Source organism: Somniosus microcephalus, chromosome 18 (assembly GCF_052327205.1).
Source record: "Somniosus microcephalus isolate GS21.2 chromosome 18, FLI_Smic_1.0, whole genome shotgun sequence".
Classification (NCBI taxonomy): Eukaryota; Metazoa; Chordata; class Chondrichthyes; order Squaliformes; family Somniosidae; genus Somniosus; species Somniosus microcephalus.
In genome coordinates this window covers 22,184,048-22,203,015 of record NC_141004.1, presented here as the reverse complement: position 1 = coordinate 22,203,015, position 18,968 = coordinate 22,184,048, and the positions used below count along the sequence as shown (strand labels likewise).

General features: G+C 45.9%; 1 protein-coding gene across 2 annotated transcripts in view; it reads left to right on the top strand.

Annotated features, from left to right (window-relative positions):
• LOC147105116 (ubiquitin carboxyl-terminal hydrolase 49-like) overlaps positions 1-18,968 on the top strand; it is a 68,479-nt gene that overhangs the window by 30,914 nt on the left and 18,597 nt on the right. For both annotated transcript variants that reach the window (XM_086011202.1, XM_086011201.1), the window contains exons 2-3: positions 3,201-3,350; positions 8,906-10,381. In XM_086011202.1, coding sequence (XP_085867328.1) covers positions 8,969-10,381 — 1,413 coding nt within the window. In that variant the 5' untranslated portion in view covers positions 3,201-3,350; positions 8,906-8,968. The remainder of the gene's footprint in view (positions 1-3,200; positions 3,351-8,905; positions 10,382-18,968) is intronic.

Here is an 18,968-nt window from a genome sequence, read left to right as displayed (position 1 = left end):
GCTAACCACTATGCCACCGTGCTGCCCTTTAGATGTTGATTTAAGAGATAAATATTGGCCAGGACACCGGAGATAACTCCCCTGCTCTTCTTCGAAATAGTGCCATCGGATCTTTTACATTCACCTGAGAGCAGATGTAGTCTCGGTTTAATGTCTCATCCGAAAGACAGCAACTCCCGACAGTGCAGCGCTCGCTCAGCACGGCACTGGAATGTTGACCTAGATTTTGGTGCTCGAGTCCCTGGAATGGGCCTTGAACCCACAACCTTCGGGCTCGGAGGCGAGAGTGCTACCCACTGAGCCACGGCTGACGTTTAGCTGCACCGTACAGACCAGGAAGGTTCCACGCTCAATCCCATCTCTGTGCTGAGCTCTTGTGCGAGATGCTCATATTGGCTTCCGAGCTCCTGAATCAAGAAAGGAACATTCAGCAGGGGTTCCTGCTCCTGACCCCAATCTAGTCATCCCTGCTGAAAGTGTGTACTTGTTCTTGTCCAACGGTACGGGGGGTCGGCCTTCTTCCCCCCTCCTAATGAACCAATAGCCTGTTGATGCTTGCTACGTTCAGAACGTATAGAATAAGGTACTAGAGGGGTCTTTGTCTCTGTGGTACCCTGGGAAGGAGATGGTGGTTTCAGGGAGGGATGAGAGTGGTTAAATGCACCAGGTGGTTGGGACCGTCTGGTTTGTATGGCTCAGTATCAAGTGTTTCTTTTATTAGCTGATCTATGCAGAATGCTGCAACGTAGCTCCCTGTCCCTGTGGGCTCGAAAGGAGAAAAACCAGCCAAAGCTTCGCTTTCCTCCACAAACAAATAGCGTATCGACACTCGCTGTCTAGCTTGTACTTGGGCAATGTACCAGAATACCGTTGGTTCTCGTGAAACCGTACAGGAAGAGCCAGTGCCTTTCGGAGAAAAGGAATTAGATTGGGGGGGAGTGGGAGGAATTCTATAAATATAATTTAGTAACCTGTTAGCCACAGCATTCTAATTTAGATTTAATTGTCATTTTATTTTTGAAAGACATTGAGCAACCTCAGCGCGGTAGTTAAGGAGATAGCGTGGGACTTGCGTTAACACAAGGTAGCGGAGGTTGCATGCTGAGAGTAAGAAAGATGGAATGAAAAATGTGTGCTACTGAATGAGAAAAGATAGATATGATTATGCTGTCCCAAACTGGAGTAAATGAAAATGCTCTGCTGGAATTTTAGGTTGGATCAGCGTGTGTGTTTATCTCGCTTCCACGAGCGCTGACCTTTGCCTGTGACAAATTGACAGTCCTGAAACCTTTTGGAACAGATGCGATGGGTCAGTTTAATACTTAGTGCTAGGCCTGTGCCAGTGTAAAGATGCAATTGAACTTCAATATGCTTATGTGTTAGTGGAAAGATAGAACGCCACTCTTCCAAATCAGGGTTTTAGAATATTAGATACACTCCTCTTGCATGGTATGTTTCTCAAATAGGCTTCTGTAAAAGAAATGTTAAATTCCAGTCGCACTTGAGGACTGCACTGCAATTTGAGAGCATCGATGAATATGAAGTGCGGTTTTTGAAACCGATCATTCCAGAGAGTTAGTGTTAAGGTTTCGCTGCCGTGGAGCTGTCATGATGCAAGGTTTTTTCTCTCCCCGAGAACACCCATTAAATCCGTGCCCCGGTTCTCTTTATTTAATGATTCCTGCAGCAATTTTTGGAGTTGTTTGTGTTGGTTTTTCTCATTTTAAGCGACTTCAATCTAAATCTTTTTGTAGCATGCTTATAATTGTGGTTTAAACGCTTCAAAAAAAAATCTCCTGCAACAAATGACGTGTCTGTGATTCATGTTAATTCTGTTAAAGCCCCCTCACACTTTCTCAATGTGCCTCCTTTGTGCATGTTGATCAGATCAGCCAATTGGAACTTCCATTCATCTCTGTCTGTCATTGATCAATGGCAGAGGCCTAACTCTGAATGCATGATTTGAACAGTCCATCCTTCGCCTCGGCAGTCTCTCTTTTGGCGGATGCGAGGGTGGGTGGGGGAGTAATATTTTAATTGTGCTTTTCAGTAATTATTTCACCTTTTATCCACCTCAAAAAGCCTTGTTAAATAAAAAAAGAATGCTGAAAGGTTCTCTGTCTCTACACAATCCGAGACACGGCTAGAAACCGCTTCTCGCTCCTGTCCCCTGCTCCTCTCGCTAGCCTCTCACCACCCCCCCAGCCAACCTGCTGTGTCCCTTCTCCCTTGTTATGCCTTGAAAAGCTTCCTCTGGCCACTGTCTTCATTCTTTTCCTCCTGCCCCCAATGTGTTTAGAAATATTTCCCTACTGTTTCCACCATGCTGTTCAGTGTGATGAAAGAGAATGTCAATCTACTGTGCCCCTCACTGCAAATGCATGGCTTGCTTCCTCTCTGCCCTCCTCCAGCCTCTCCTCCATTGCACATTATAGCAAGGGTTAACTGTACATTTAACGTGCATTCAAAGAAGACGAGGCATGGCAGATGCAGCGTGCATAATACAGCAGAGAACAAATAAATGAGGGTGTTAATCCATGCATTAATGTGACTGTCCGGTTTAGGTTTTTCTATTCTGTAACTCGTAAATGATAATTGAGACATTTTAAATAATGTCATAAAGTAGCATCAAAAACCTTGTGCTGTCATTCCAGCCCGTAGTCACAGCTGTCATAAATCCGTACATGTCACTGGCTTTCAGTGAAATATGCTGGTTTATACCGGCTGACCACTTGGTGCAATTAAGCTCTCGGCTGGCATATCATTAGAAAATTAGCTCATTTTTTTCATTTAGATGTTTACAGTTTTTCAGTTTCCTCTGCCCACTTTCACACGAGAATTTTACATCAAAATTCAACCAAATGAATTTTGACAGCCATGTTGGTGGGCAGTCTTGGGGTACCTGCATATTGAAATGATGAAAAGGCAATCCTGCACAGCTGTGCAGATACCTCTCGGGATAGAAAGGGAAGGAATAAATAGAATGGCGATGATGCCAGTTAGTGATGCTTACAGAAATAGCATTGTCTAAATATTAACATTCTGTATTGCTACGGAAGGCTTTGCTCTCTTTAAAATGTCTCAATCTATTGCCAGACTCGTTCACTGAATAAAATACTTTGTACATGATAAATGTCTTGGCTTCAGGGACACTATCTCCTTGGTTCTCTGTACTAAAAGGTATTTTTTTTATGTTTCAGAGCTGTAAGGTTGTCTGCCTGTAATATGGTATCCTGACAGTTCCTAGCAACGTATCGTGGAGGTACAGTGCTGTCACCATTGCTTGCTGAGATGGTATTTTCCCAGACTGTGACCACTCTGTTGTTGGAAGAAGATTTGAGAATGTCTAAGTAAGTACTGTTACTTTGTGTCTGATGATTTGTGCAGCCAGGAACCTGAGCATGAAATCTTTCCTTATGCTATGCTCAATAATATGATCATAAGAGCATAAGAATTAGGAGCAGGAGTAGGCCATACGGTCCCCCGAGCCTGCTCCACCATTCAATAAGATCATGGCTGACCTTCGACCTCAACTCCACTTTCCTGCCCAATTTTCATATCCCATGATTCCCCTAGAGTCCAAAAATCTATCGATCTCGGCCTTGAATATACTCAACGACTCCGCATCCACAGCCCTCTGGGGCAGAGAATTCCAAAGATTCACAACCCTCTGAGTGAAGAAATTCCTCCTCATCTCACTCTTAAATGGCCGACCCCTTATCCTGAGACTGCCCCCTAGTTCTAGACTCTCCAGCCAGGGGGAAACAACCTCTCGGCATCTACCTTGTCAATCTCCTTCAGAATCTGATCAGGGATAGCACTTCCAAAGATTAGAAATGTGATTTGCAGTTAATGTCCATTAATTGTTCTTAAAAATAACTGTGCCAATTGGTAGTGTAGCTAATGGAAGATAGATGACCTTTGCCCGAGGGTTGTACCTACTTAACCCTTTGTTTTCTTATTTTCTCACCTTTTCTTCCTCCTAAAGTCACTGACTCGTTCCTCTGTGCCAGCCAGCCATCCCTTAATACCTTCGTCAAGTGACCATTCTTCATTTGTGAACCGAGCCAGTGGGTGTCAGCATACGGTTCAGTTGTAGAGAACGCCACAGGCCAGGCTGTCCACTTGTGCATTTTCCAGCAATGGTCACTGTATAGGAACCAGCAGTGGGTATCCCGCTTGAGTTTTCCACTCTTCAGTCCAGGGAAGCTAAGCCCAATTGCAGCGGGCTAGGCGGGTGTGGCTAACCGCACAGACCTCGAATCAAGTCTAGGACCCTCTGGTCTGATGCCCAGACTCCAGGGGTTAAATTACGAGGAGAGATTACACAAACTAAGGTTGTTTTCCCTGGAATTTAGAAGGTTAAGGGGTGCTTTGATTGAAGCTTTCAAGATATTAAGGGGAACAGATAGGGTAGAACGAGAGAAACTATTTCCACTGATTGGGGATTCTAGGACTAGGGGGCATAGTCTAAAAATTAGAGCCAGACCTTTCAGGGGTGAAATTAGGAAACATTTCTACACACAAAGGGTGGTAGAAGTTTGGAACTCTCTTCCGCAAACAGCAATTGATGCGAGATCAATTGTTAATTTTAAATCTGAGATTGATAGATTTTTGTTAACCAAAGTTATTAAGGGATATGGGCCAAAGACAGATAGATGGAGTTAGGTCACATGCTCTCATTGAATGGCCGAACAGGCTCAAGGGGCTAAGTATGTTCCTTTGTATGTCTAATGCTTCATCACACATTGCCTCTCTGCTTCACTAAGGTGAAGAATGGGAAATGGAGCATTTGAGGCAGCCACTATTAGGATCAAACATTCTTTACGTCAGGTGTGGCACAGTTAGGTGCTGAGTATCATAGAATCACAGAAACTTACAGCACAGAAGGAGGTCGTTCGGCCCGCCGTGCCTGTGCTGGCTCTTTGAAAGAGCCGTTGTGCTCAGTCCCACGTCCCTGCCTTCTGTCCGTACCCCTGTAAGTAGCTCATCCTCAAGTACCCGTCCAACTCACTTTTGAAATTATTTATGGAATCGGCTTCCGCCACCTTTTCAAGTTGAGCTTTCCAGATCCCGACAACTGTGAGTGAAATGATTTCTCCTCCTCTCCCCTCTGGATCTTTTGCCAATGATTTTGAATCTATAACCTCTAGTTATTGACCCTCTCGCCAGAGGAAATAATTTTTCTCTCTGTACTCCATCATAACCTCTCATTTATCTTTAAAACCTCTGTTAGGTCACCTCTTAACCTTCTCTGTTCCAAGGAGAACAGTCCTAACATTTCCAACCTCTCATAACAAGTCCCTCATCCTTAGTAAACCTCCTCTGTAGCCTTTACAGCTTCCCTGAAGTGCTGTGCCCATAATTGTCCACAATGCTCCAACTGAGGCCTAACCAGTGATTTATAAAGTTTGAGCCTGATCACTTTGCCTTTATATTCTATTCCTCTGTTTATAAACCCAAGCAACTCCTGCTTTTTTAACCACCTTATCAACTTGCTCTGCCACCTTTAAGGATTTCTGTACAGGAAACTTTGTGCTATCCGGAGGTGAGCTATCCGGCAATCTGGAGCCACCGACAAAAATCAGCAGCCGTTTTTTATTCTTTTTGTTTGTTTTTTTTGCTTTGTTTGAACAGTCAAGCTGTGCAAGGTCTGTAGCTATAGCAACAGCTTCAGCTACAGAGCTTTAGGGCCACACCCGAGTGTTTCGAAGCTGTTGCTAAGCAACAGTGCTTGTTGTCAAATACGGAGATAAGAATCTCCGTATCTCTCAACATTAACTCTGGAGAGTACGGCAGTTTTGAGGCAACGGCAGCAGCTTGGTCCCGTGGGTGCCGGATAGCACAAAGTTTCCTGGTATATGGATACCAAGGTGTCTCTGCTCACCTACACGTTTCTGAATCGTGCCATTTACTGTATAGTGTACTGTCTTTCCATATTAGTCCTCCCAAAGTGCATCACTTTACACTTCTCCGCATTGAACTCCATCTGCCGTGCTTCTGCCCATTTCACCCTCCTGTCTGTCATCCTGAAGCCTATAATTATCCTCCTCACTATCTACTACTTTGCCAAGATTCATTTCATATCTGCAAACTTTATAATGCTGCTCACTACACCCGAGTCTAGGTCGTTAATAAAAATCGAAGCGAGTAATGGACCCAAAACTGACCCTTGGGGAACACCCCTGCAAACCACCTCCCAGTCTGAAAGACATCGATCCACGACCACCCTTTGCTTCCTGTCACTGAGCCAAATTTGTATCCATTTCCGGTCTTTCAAGTGAAATTGCAACCTTGGTGTCAATCGGGGATGTTTTTATGCTGGGCTCACGTAACAGCTCTCCAAAAGCATTTCAAATATGCCCGTACAGCAAACAGAGACCACATCTCCCATAATTCCATGTGCCATTATCGTTGCCATAAGTCTCTTATCAAATGCTTTTTGAAAATCCATATAATCCACTACAATTCCTTTCTCTGCATCTATTATTTCTTTGAAAAATCCTATAAGGATAGCCAAGTGTGACTTGTCTTTAGAAATCCATGTTAATTTAGGTTTCGTCAAGTGTTTAGTAATTTGATCCTACATTATAGACTCTCGTCTGACCTATAATTTTCTGGCTTACCCAGTTTCCTTTTTTTTGAAGAATCATGTTTGTAACTGTCCAAACCTCTGACACAGAATTTTGGAAAATTCTAGTCAGAACCTCTGCATTTCCTTCCCTAGCTTTCATCAGGATCTTCGAATGTAAACAAACATGTCTCTGTAATTTGTCTACCTTAAGTTTGAGTAACGTCTTTTGTACCAGCTCTTTGAATAATGAGCTTTCCTATTGGTTAAACAATAACCTTTTCTATTGGCTCTACAGCCGCCTCCAGTGATGAGGCCATCGTTGGATTACTGTGCACAGTTTTGGGTGCCTCATTATAGAAAGGTCATTGAAGTCATAGAGACTGTAGAGTGTAGATTTGTCAGGACGATGCCAGGGATGAGAGCCTGGAGTTATGAGGGGAGACATGAGGTACTGGGACTGTTTTTACTGGAGCAGAGAATGTTAAGAGGATATTTAGTAGAGGTTTTTAAAGTTATGAAGGGTTTTAATGGAGTGAACAGGGAAAGGATCGAGGAGAGAGGAGGAGAAATTTCTTTGCTCAGAGGGTTGTTTGAGCATGGAATGCTTTTCCACAGGGAGTGGTTGAGTCAGAGACCATTGTATGAAGGAAAACTGGATAAATATTTGAAATAGATAAAGACTCTGGGGGCGATTGCAAGGAAACGGAATTAGTTTTGGATTTAACTAGCAATGAGCCGACACCGACACGGGCCCACTGGCCTCCTTCTGCACTATAATCCTTTTTTGGTTCTGTGATGTTTCTACAATCCTAATATCCACCTCATCTGTGAAAATTGAGGCAAAGTACATATTTTGTATTTCTGCCTTTCCTTAATCTTCACTGCATCGTTTCACGACCATACCAAAACCTTGACTATCCTCTCACTAAGAATACGCCTTTTTATTTTATTTTGTTAGTTTTCACTCTTACTACTTTTAATCTTTTCTAATCTCCCTTTTTGTAGTTTTCCTATATTTTTCTATCTGCCCTGTAAATGCTAAATGTTTTTTTTGGTTTCAAAATTTCCCTATTTATCCATGCAACCTCAGTCTTTGACCAGCTCCCTTTTTTCCTTACTGGAATATGCTTGATTTTCACCTTTTCCTTCCCACTGTTTAAATATTTTCTACTTCTAATCGACAGTTATTTGACAATTTTTCCTTCCATTTAATCTGGACAAAGTCCCTTTTTTCATATTGCGATTATTTTTCCAGTCAAGTGCCCTTGCCTTCAATTTTTCTTTTTCTGTTCTGACACTGGATATGACTATATATTGCGACCATTCTTTCACAATATCCTGGGTTGGATGAAAACACTAGCCGTGGAAGAAAAAAGCCCGCAAGCTAGCCCTTAACTTCGTCGTTTGAATAATATAGCAAACAGCAGCCACTTTATCCTATTTTTTCCCCCCTGTAGATTTAAGTTCTGTTTACTCCTGTAAGAAGCTTGTTTTTTGTTGCATACCTTATATTCGTGTACTGCGCGAACTTGATGTCTTGATTCAGAATTGATACTGTTGACCTCTGAGGATGTCGAGATCCTTTGTCACAAACCTGTAACCCTTTATTAACTTAGATTCAAAGACGTTAAAAGCTTCTTGATCTGCCACTCCTGAGTTGGTGGCTGGAAGGTGTAAAGGAAATGAGGTGCCTTTTGTTCTTCAAAGAATAGTGGTGTACTTGGCAAAGGTAACTCGTTAGACGCGGAGCATTTACAAAAGCTTGGACCTTCTTTCAGTGAGAATCTTCTCTGATTTACAAGAAAGTTTCCAGGGATGAGGGACTTCAGTTACGTCGATAGACTGGAGAAGCTGGGGTTATTCTCCTTGGAGCAGAGAAGGTTGAGAGGAGATTTGATAGAGGTGTTCAAAATCATGAGGGGTCTAGACAGAGTAGAGAGAGAAGCTGTTCCCATTGGCGGAAGGGTCGTGAACCAGAGGACGCAGATTTAAGGTGATTGGCAAAAGAACCAAAGGCGACTTAAGAAAAAAACTTTTTTACGCAGCGAGTGGTTATGATCTGGAATGCACTGACTGAGCGAGTGGTGGAGGCAGATTTAATCATGGCTTTCAAAAGGGAATTTGATAAGTACCCAAAAGAGAGAAATTTGCAGGGCTATGGGGAAAGGACAGGGGAGTGGGACTAGCTGCAGTGCTCTTGAAGAGGGCCGACACGGGTTCAATGGGCCGAATGGCTTCCTTGTGTGCTATAACCATTCTATGATTTGATGCTTTACAGTTTGTTATAAAGTTTCAACAGCTAAAGTTTTTTTTTCTCTTTACCTCCGACAGGTTAAAGCAGTACAGCAGGTCAAGGATACTACAACCAGAATATTTCTGAGCGCTTTTAAAGCCATGGATAGGTGTAAGCATGTAGGGCGGCTGCGACTCGCCCAAAATCACTCCATATTGAATCCCCAGAAGTGGCATTGCATAGACTGCAACACCACGGAGTCGGTTTGGGCCTGTCTTAAATGCTCCCACGTGGCTTGTGGCCGCTACATTGAGGAGCATGCACTCAAACACTTTGCGGAAACTAGGCATCCTTTGGCCATGGAGGTCAATGAACTTTATGTCTTTTGTTATCTTTGTGACGACTACGTGTTGAATGACAATGCCACGGGGGATTTAAAACTGTTGAGAAGCACTCTAAGTGCAATAAAGAACCAAAAGTACAGTCCGACTGCACGCAATGGCAGGGCATTGCGGTCAATGGCTTGCGGGGAATCTCCTTGTTCATTTCAGAAGAGTAAAAAGGGGCAGACTCATAGTACAGAGCAAATGTTCACTGCTCTTTGGCACAGGCGCCAGTCTTTGCTCACAAAGGCAATGCGCATTTGGTTTGAACAGACAACTAGCGGAAAGCATAGATTGGAAGAAAAGAGGCTACTGGAGGAAATGGAAAGAAGAAAGGAGGAAGCGAGGAAGCGCCGACAGGAGCTAAAGCGCAAGTTCATGGAAGAGCTTGCCAACACTCCACCGAGGAAGAGTGCAAGAATTTTATTTCAAATCCAGAAGGGGGATCATATCTCGAGAAAGTGCAGAAAACCAACTGGAAGAAAGGTGCTACAAACTGCCCCTACCTCAAAACGACAAAGGAACAAAATGAAGCGCTATTATGCTGCCAGGCGTAAACCAGTGGTAACTCCTGGTGTTACGGGTCTAAGAAACCTCGGTAATACCTGCTACATGAACTCCATCCTGCAAGTACTGAGTCACTTGCAGAAGTTCAGAGAGTGTTTCTTAACCCTTGATCTCTGTGAGACTGAAGAATTATTGGCAAGGACCACAAACGGGAAAACGAGATTGTCCAACAAGGTGACGCTGGGGATCGGTCCTGCGACTTACATAGCAGGAAGGAACGATCACGTGGGAACTTCAGGGAGATACAGCATGCCAGCTGGTTTGAATGGAGGTGCCTCTATGGCCAGGAACCTGGAACTTATTCAACCCAAGGAGCCTAGCTCGAAGCACATCTCTCTCTGCCATGAACTTCACACGCTTTTTCACGTAATGTGGTCTGGAAGGTGGGCTTTGGTATCCCCGTTTGCTATGTTGCACTCTGTGTGGAGCCTGATCCCAGCATTCAGGGGCTACGGCCAGCAGGACGCTCAGGAATTTCTTTGTGAATTACTGGACAAAGTGCAGCAGGAGCTGGAGTCGGAAGGCGCGAAGCACCGGATCCTCATTCCTTTCTCTCAAAGGAAGCTCACCAAGCAGGTTCTCAAGGTGGTGAACACCATCTTTCACGGGCAGCTGCTCAGTCAGGTAAATGAAAATGGCAGTGTGTGCAGTCTTATTTAAATTTAATTCTTCATTCGTGATCTGATCTTGTCAAGGTGAAGGATGACAGTGCCGCGGAATGGAATACTTTCTACTTTGTACTCGGTGACAGCACTCTTCGATCAGTTATCGCATGCATGAGATGTAGCACTGAAGTTCCCTGCGCTAAATATAAAAGTTAAAGCTATGTCCTTTTGGCATTGCCATCCTTCACTTGTTAATGAAAACTGAAAAGGTTGTTTTTGTAACTGAAAACTTGATCCCTTTTTCATTTCCAGCCTTTTAGCATTTCCAGGTTTGTTACTTAGCGATCAGTTGTTCAGCAATAGATGTTAGCTGTGGCTCCGTTGGTAGCACCCTCGCCTCTCAGTCAGAAGGTTGTGGGTTCAAGTCCCACTCCAGAAACTTGAGCACATAAAGCTAGGCTAACACTCCAGTGCAGTGCTGAGGGAGTGCTGCACTGTCGGAGAAAGAAAAAGAAAGACTTGCATTTATATAGCGCCTTTCACGACCACCGGACATCTCAAAGTGCTTTACAGCTAATGAAGTATTTTTGAAGTGTTGTAATGTGGGAAACGCGGCAGCCAATTTGCGCACAGCAAACCGCAATGTGGTAATGACCAGATCATCTGTTTCTGTTATGTTGGTTGAGGGATAAATATTGGCCAGGACACCGGGGATAACTCCCCTGCTCTTCTTCGAAATAGTGGCCATGGGATCTTTTACGTCCACCTGAAAGGTCAGACAGAGCCTCGGTTTAACGTCTCATCCGAAAGACGGCACCTCCGACAGTGCAGCACTACCTCAGCACTGCACTGAGTGCCAGCCTAGCTTTATGTGTGCAAGTCCCTGGAGTGGGACTGTGAACCCACAACCTCCTGACACAGAGGCGAGTGTGCTACCCACTGAGCCACAAGGAGGTGCCGTCTTTCGGATGAGGCCCCGTCTGCCCCCTCGGGTGGACGTAAAAGATCCCATGGCACTATTTCGAAGGAGAGTAGGGGAGTTATCCCCGATGTCCTGATCTATATTTATCTCTTAATCGCTAAAACAGATTATCTGGTCATTATCACAATGCTGTTAGTAGGAGCTGCCGCGTTTCCTACATTACAACAGCGACTACACTTCAAAAAGTACTTAATTGGCTGTAAAGCGCTTTGGGATGTTGTGAGCGCTTTGGGATGTTGTGAAGGGTGCTATATAAATGCAAGTCTTTCAATACTACCAAGAATCCATTCAAGTATTTTTGTGACCGTGGGGTTTTTATTATAATCTTCTCGCTGCTCTCCTGAAGGCTGCTGGAGGAGAATTCCCTGGGTTGCCTGCCTGTAGCCATCTGTTGATGTGCCCGAGTGGCTATGCTTTACACACGAGTCTCGATGACGAGCACAGGGCAAGCTACTTACTTTACCATTGAGCCCAATCCTGTTCTCGCCCGCCATCCACACGAGCCCTTTCCAGCACTGCTCACTGGGCCGTGCTCTCGAGTAGAACCCCTGGTACATTTCTTTTTTAAATTTCCCCCCAACCTCCCCTCCCCATTCATGATGCCACTGAAGTAGAGCAGACCGCTAAAGGGGGAGCCTTTTTCACCAAAGTAGGAGGCTGAGTAATGATCTTTCGGATATGATTTATATTCCACAGCTTGGCTGCGCCAATAATTTGTTTTGAGTTCACCGTGAGCCTCGCAAGCGTTTCGCTGCTCGTGTCCCAGGACGACTCCGTCCGTCCGCCCGTACTTCTATCTGTAGAACGCCAGCAGGCTCCACGCCGAGTTAAGTTCCAGGTCTGTCAGCAACTGTGCGTGGTTGCCAGTCACCAAAGTTGCCCTTTTTGCTTTCAATGGAGGGGGTGGGTAAATTTACAACATGGGGCAGCGGTATCACATTGCGGCACTGCTGCCACTGAAAGCGATTCTGTGATATAAATAGGGGTGTTGACGTATTTACAGAGCAGAGACAGTTCTCTGGGAAGTATGCAGCCACGTTTTAGACACATCGCTCCCTCCTTCAGGACAGATACTGATGCCATTTCTACAGAAGCGGCCTGTTTGTGATCAGATGGCTTTCATACCTTTTATTTGCCTCGCTGTGCTCATTTTATAATGGTTCCATCCAGCTGCTCTTCTAAATTCCCACGGTATCAGCTGGAATACCTTTAAGTTTGCTCATTTACATTGCAGCAGACAGTAGGGCAGCAAGCAGAGTGAAACCCCAGCAGTATTAAATCTGAACATATGTAAGTATGATTCAGGTCAAGCCATTGTGCACTTTGGGCTTTCCGTACCTTATTTATATTAACAGCTTCCAGGAGCAGCCCTGTACTGTGAGTAAGACGGCGTCGATGGCTCCAGAGACTTAAAACCTCCACCTCGGATTTAATACTGCCGGAGTTTTGGTAGGGAAAAATAGAAAAGCAGAATATTTCATAAATGGTGAGAGACTGGGAAATGTTTGTATTCAGAGGGACCTGGGTGTCCTTGTACCCGAATGACTGAAAGTTAACATGCAGCTGCAGCAAGCAATTAGGAAAGCAAATGCTACGTTGGCCTTTTATTACAAAGGGATTCGAGCATAAGAGAAAGAAGTCTTTCTGCAATTATATAGGGCCCTGGTGAGACCAACCTGGAGCACTGTGCACAGTTTTGGTTTCCTTACCTAAGGAAGGATATACTTGCCTTCGAGGGAGTGCACCGAAGGTTCACCAGACTGATTCCTGGGATGGGGGGGATTGTCCTACGAGGAGAGATTGAGTAGACTAGGCTTATGTTCCCTGGAGTTTAGAAGAATGAGAGGTGATCTCATTGAAACATATAAAATTCTTACTGGGCTTGACAGGGTAGATGCAGGGAGGATGTTTCCCCTGGCTGGGGAGTCTCGAACCAGGGCTCACAGTCTCAGAATAAGGAGTTGGCCATTTAGAACTGAGATGAGAAATTTCTTCATTCAAAAGGGTTGTGAACAATGTTCCCTTTAATCTGGGCAGCCACGCAGCCATCTGGAGGTCCTGTGTTGCCGGCTCATCGGCTTTTAAAAGGGAAAAACCGCGCATACGCGGAATTTTGAATGGGCCACGTGGGCCAAAAAAAATCTCAGAGGGAACATTGGTTGTGAATCCTTGGAATTCTCTACCCCAGAGGGCTGTGGAGACTCGGTCGTTGAGTATATTCAAGATCGAGATCAATAGATTTTTGGATACTAGGAGTCGAGGGATATGGGGATGGTGCGGGAAGGTGGAGATGAGGTAGAAGATCAGCCATGATCATGCAGAATGGTGGAGCAGGCTCGAGGGGCCGAATGGCCTACTCCTGCTCCTATTTCTTATGTTCCTATGTTTCATTCTTGCTTCCAGGGCCAAGACATAGGAACAAGAGTAGGGCAATGAGGAATCGTAACTTTACTTTCCTGACTGTTGAGCAGCTGCAGCACAAACACTGTTCAGACGTTGCTGCCAGTGTCACCAGTGTTGCCGCAGTATCTAACCAGCATAAACTTGGAACAGAGGGTGCCCTCCATATTTTGGAATCGCTTCTGCTCGAATATGTTCTGCACTATAACGGGATTTCCTGGTGCTTGACCGGTTTGCGGGTTTACACTGACGGTATAAATGGTACAGAGCCCACCAGCAGGGCGAAACCCATGTTAGCGGTTTTGAAAGATACTTGAGTACAGTTGCAAGCTCGCTTATTTCTTGCCTATTTGAATCTACAATACGTACACAGTAGAATTCTATCTTATCGGTAGAGATTGCACAGATTTGCTAATCTTTATCCACTAGAATTTTGGCTGCAGTGGATACATTGCCAAGCAAATATCAACTTAAATTACAGGCAGCAACCTTCTTAAATTGTGAAAAGTAATCGAATACAAATTTAAATTATAATCGTGATCTGGATAAACAGACACTTTTTAACCTCATCCATGCCTTTGTTACCTCTGGATTGACTATCCCAACGCACTCCTGGCTGGCCTCCCACGTTCTACCCTAGGTAAACTTGAGGTCATCCAAAACTCGGCTGCCCGTGTCCTAACTCGCACCAAGTCCCGGTTCACCCATCACCCCTGTGCTCACTGACCTACATTGGCTCCTGGTTACGCAACGCCTCGATTTCAAAATTCTCATCCTTGTTTTTAAATCCCTCCATGGCCTCGCCCCCTCCCTATCTCTGTAATCTCCTCCAACCCTCCGAGATCTCTGCGCTCCTTCAATTCTGGCCTCTTTCGCGTTCCCAATTTGAATCGCTCCACCATTTTGGTGGCCGTGCCTTCAGCTGCCTGGGCCCTAAGCTCTGGAATTCCCTCCCTAAACCTCTCCATCTTTCTCCTCCTTAAAACCTACCTCTTGGACCAAGCATCTGCCCTAATATCTCCTGATGTGGCTCGGTGTCAAATTTTGTCTGATTTACGTTCCTGTGAAGCGCCTTGGGACGTTTTACTACGTTAAAGGTGCTATATAAATACAAGTTGTTTTAATCAAGACCAGAAAGTGACAGCAAGAGTCAGCAGCTCTTTGATTCTCCCCATCCCTTTGTCCCTGTGCTGCTGCTCAAGGTGCTGACTTCTGCTCGAGTATATTCTACAAGGTGCTGGTTATGGGCCACACATTGTGTCAGCCAGGCTGGTGAGTACCGGTGGTTATTTGACCGGCGGAACAGCAGAGTTGAGCCTATTCCAATCCTTGCATACCCACATGTGCATTTCCAACAGACGGTCACGACAGCAGTTGGGAGCAGAAAGCCAGACATTCTCCCCAGATAGGGAAACTTGGACCGAGGCCCCCCCCTCCCTGGGCTCCTTTAGCACTTCCGAAAAGCTGAGTCAGTAGCATTGGCGGAGACCGGGAACAGGTTCCATCTGGGCCACAGATGCTGTCTGTTGTAATGCAGCGAGACGAGGGATAGTGGAGTAGAGAGACTTGCCTACACGTTTTTCTTTGAAATATGTGCGTACAAGTTGTGTGAAAATGCGATCAGTGTTGGATCTGAAAATGTAAATGATGGCCTGGCAGCGCGCTCGTTCACAGCCGCGATTCCCTCTGCGCAAAGCTTCCCATTCTCATCTGAACCAGTATTTTTCCAAACGTTTGTGTTGGCTCCTCCAGCAAATATTGACACACTCCCAAGGACCCCCTGTTCCAGGTTCAGTGTCCGATACCCAAAGGAAATCAGTGCGCTCATTGCAGAAAGCATTCTTTGTGGAAAGCAACAGGAATAATGTCAACAAATAACAGATTAAGTCAGCAGGTAGAGGGGAAAAGGAATGCTGCATTTTGAAGCTGCTGTGTTCTTGTCATGTGATATGTCCACACTAGACGGTCAGGAATCTGATGATCATGCTAACCCCACTTTGATCTTAACTCTTCAGAGAAACAGGAGTGGATTTATTTAGAAAGCACGGTGCCCTAAGCGACTCTCGCATGCCTCCTAGTGGCCACCTCAAGAACGGCGATGCCAGAAATGTAATAGCCAATCTCCTGCTTTCCTTCGGCACCATGGAAATGGTGGATGAGTTGGGAGATTAAAATTAAATGGGGGTTAAAAATCTAAAGTAAGCCGGCCAAACTCTGAATCATAAACTTTTACAGCCCAGAGGGAGGCCATTCAGCCCATCGTGCCATGTGCCAGCTCTCAAAGCTGTCCACCAATGTTCCCTTTAATTTTAGTGCGATAGCAAAATACTGCAGATGTTGGAAATCCGAAATAACAGCAGAAAATGCTGGAAAAACTCATCAGGTCAGGCAACATCCGTGGAGAGAAATTTGAGTTGACATTTCGGGTCGAACCCTTCTTCAAAACTGGAAAGAAAAGAAAATAGATCGAAGTCAGGGCTGCGATCGGACAAAAGCCCTGCCTTCGATCTATTTTCTTTTCTTTCCAGTTTTGAAGAAGGGTTCGACCCGAAACGTCGATTCAAATTTCTCTCCACAGCTGTTGCCTGACCTGCTGAGTTTTTCCAGCATTTTCTGTTGTTATTTCCCTTTCATTTTTTTTTCTTGCGCAGTCCCTTTAGCTGGCTGCGCGGCCCATTCAAATTTTCGTGCATGCGGGGTTTCTTCAATGTAAAAGCTGGCGAGTGGCCTGTGCGGGACCTCCAGATCACCAGGTGGGCGCGCAGCTTAGCGGGAATGTTGCTGTCCACTTAGTCCTAATCCCTGTCCGTTTATCAAACCCAGTATAGTTATTGCAGGGGCAAATCTGGTTACAGTGCGAGGGCAGCTAGTGGTGGTACCAGGATTTTACATCTCCAACCAACTTAATTACAGACTTGCATACAAGGATTTGACCTCAACCCACTTGGGCAAAATGTAACAAAATACGACGAGCCCAAGCAACAGTAATCCGATGTGAAGCTTCACGTCAGCACTCCCTAGAAAGTATGTCATTTCCATGTCATCTTGCTGCAGCATGCTTTCTGAATGAATTCCATTATTGGAACAGATGCCTGAAAAATAAAACTAGGCATTGTTGTCCACCCAAGTAATCCCATATAGTTAAAATTGCAACCAGCTCAAATATTAACCGTACAAGATTTTCATTGAATTTTATATCAAGTTGCTGGGCTTTCAACATACAAACCCAGCCTTGCTTTCATCTTTGCTATCTGACTTTATCCAGAAGATTTCAACTCTCAAAAACAGATTCTCTTCATCCATATTACACTTCTGCCTCATCAGACCCCGGCTCTGAACTTCCACAAAGCCTTCCTTCAGGGGCTTCAGTGTTAAATTATGAGGACAGGTTGTACAGACTAGGCTTGTATTCCCTTGGGTATAGAAAATTAAGTGGTGCTGTAATCGAGGTGTTTAAGATGATTAAAGGAATTGATAGGGTAGAGAGAGAGAAACTATTTCCTCTGGTGGGGGAGTCCAGAACAAAGGGGGGGGAACATAACCTTAAAATTAGAGCCGGGCCGTTCAGGGGTGATGTTGGGAAGCACCTCTTCACACAAAGGCCAGTGGAAATCTGGAACACTCTCCCAAAAAGCTGCGGAGGACGAGGGTCGATTGAAAATTTCAAAACTGAGATCGATAGATTTTTGTTAGGCAAGGGTATTAAGGGTTAGGGAACCAAGGTAGGTAAATGGAGTTAAGATACAGATCAGCTATGATCTAAATTGAATGACGGGACAGGATCGAGGGGCTGAATGGTCTACTCCTGTTCCTATGTTCTTCATTTGTACTGTCCTGTCTACCTCGTCTGCGTTGCTTTCATGATTTCTTCCTATCCGAACCCCTTCCTCCTGAAATCCTCTGATGCAATCTTCAATCTTAACATGTCCGTTAAGATATCTAGTGTTTTGTTCTGTTAATTTCCAGTCCTTCACAACTCACTTTCACTCCACACTTCTGCATTCAATACTTTCTCTAAGCTGGAGACCACACATTCGGAAGCATAAACGCAATTCTCCACAAACTCCCGTCACCTTTCTTCTTTTACATCGAGAATGTGAAGTGGTCCAACGCATCGCTTTTCATTCTGCGTCTCTTAAATTATAGAGAGAGAGAGAGGCGGCTGCTGCCAACGACCCGGAAGCTGCGCTGAAGCGTTTTGTGCATAAATACATCTGTGGCGCTTTAAGAATGAATGTGTAATAATGTAGTCTTATCGCGTGCCGATATCGATGGAGCGATGGATTGTTTTAATAATGTATGATAGCAGCGCGGGTTGGTTTAATAAGTATTAATGTAGGATCTTTTTGCGGGGGATTTGTTTGTACGAAGCACGGGCTCCGTGTGAAGGGAAAGAAGAGAATGAATAAAAATGGACGGCGGCTTTTCTTTTCCCTGACGGCGGCTCCTCTCTCCACCGCCCTCTCCCCTCCTGTCTCTCCCCACCGCCCTCTCCCCTCCTGTCTCTCTCCACCACCCTCTCTCCCCCCCCCCCCCCCCTGTCTCTCTCCACCACCCTCTCCCCCCCGTCTCTCTCCACCACCCTCTCCCCTCCTGTCTCTCCCCACCGCCCTCTCCCCTCCTGTCTCTCTCCACCACCCTCTTCCCCCCCCTGTCTCTCTCCACCACCCTCTCCCCCCCCGTCTCTCTTCACCACCCTCTCCCCTCTTGTCTCTCCCCACCGCCCTCTCCCCTCCTCTGTCTCTCCCCACCGCCCTCTCCCCTCCTCTGTCTCTCCCCACCGCCCTCTCCCCTCCTCTGTCTCTCCCCACCGCCCTCTCCCCTCCTCTGTCTCTCCCCACCGCCCTCTCCCCTCCTCTGTCTCTCCCCACCGCCCTCTCCCCTCCTCTGTCTCTCCCCACCGCCCTCTCCCCTCCTCTGTCTCTCCCCACCGCCCTCTCCCCTCCTCTGTCTCTCCCCACCGCCCTCTCCCCTCCTCTGTCTCTCCCCACCGCCCTCTCCCCTCCTCTGTCTCTCCCCACCGCCCTCTCCCCTCCTCTGTCTCTCCCCACCGCCCTCTCCCCTCCTCTGTCTCTCCCCACCGCCCTCTCCCCTCCTCTGTCTCTCCCCACCGCCCTCTCCCCTCCTCTGTCTCTCCCCACCGCCCTCTCCCCTCCTCTGTCTCTCCCCACCGCCCTCTCCCCTCCTCTGTCTCTCCCCACCGCCCTCTCCCCTCCTCTGTCTC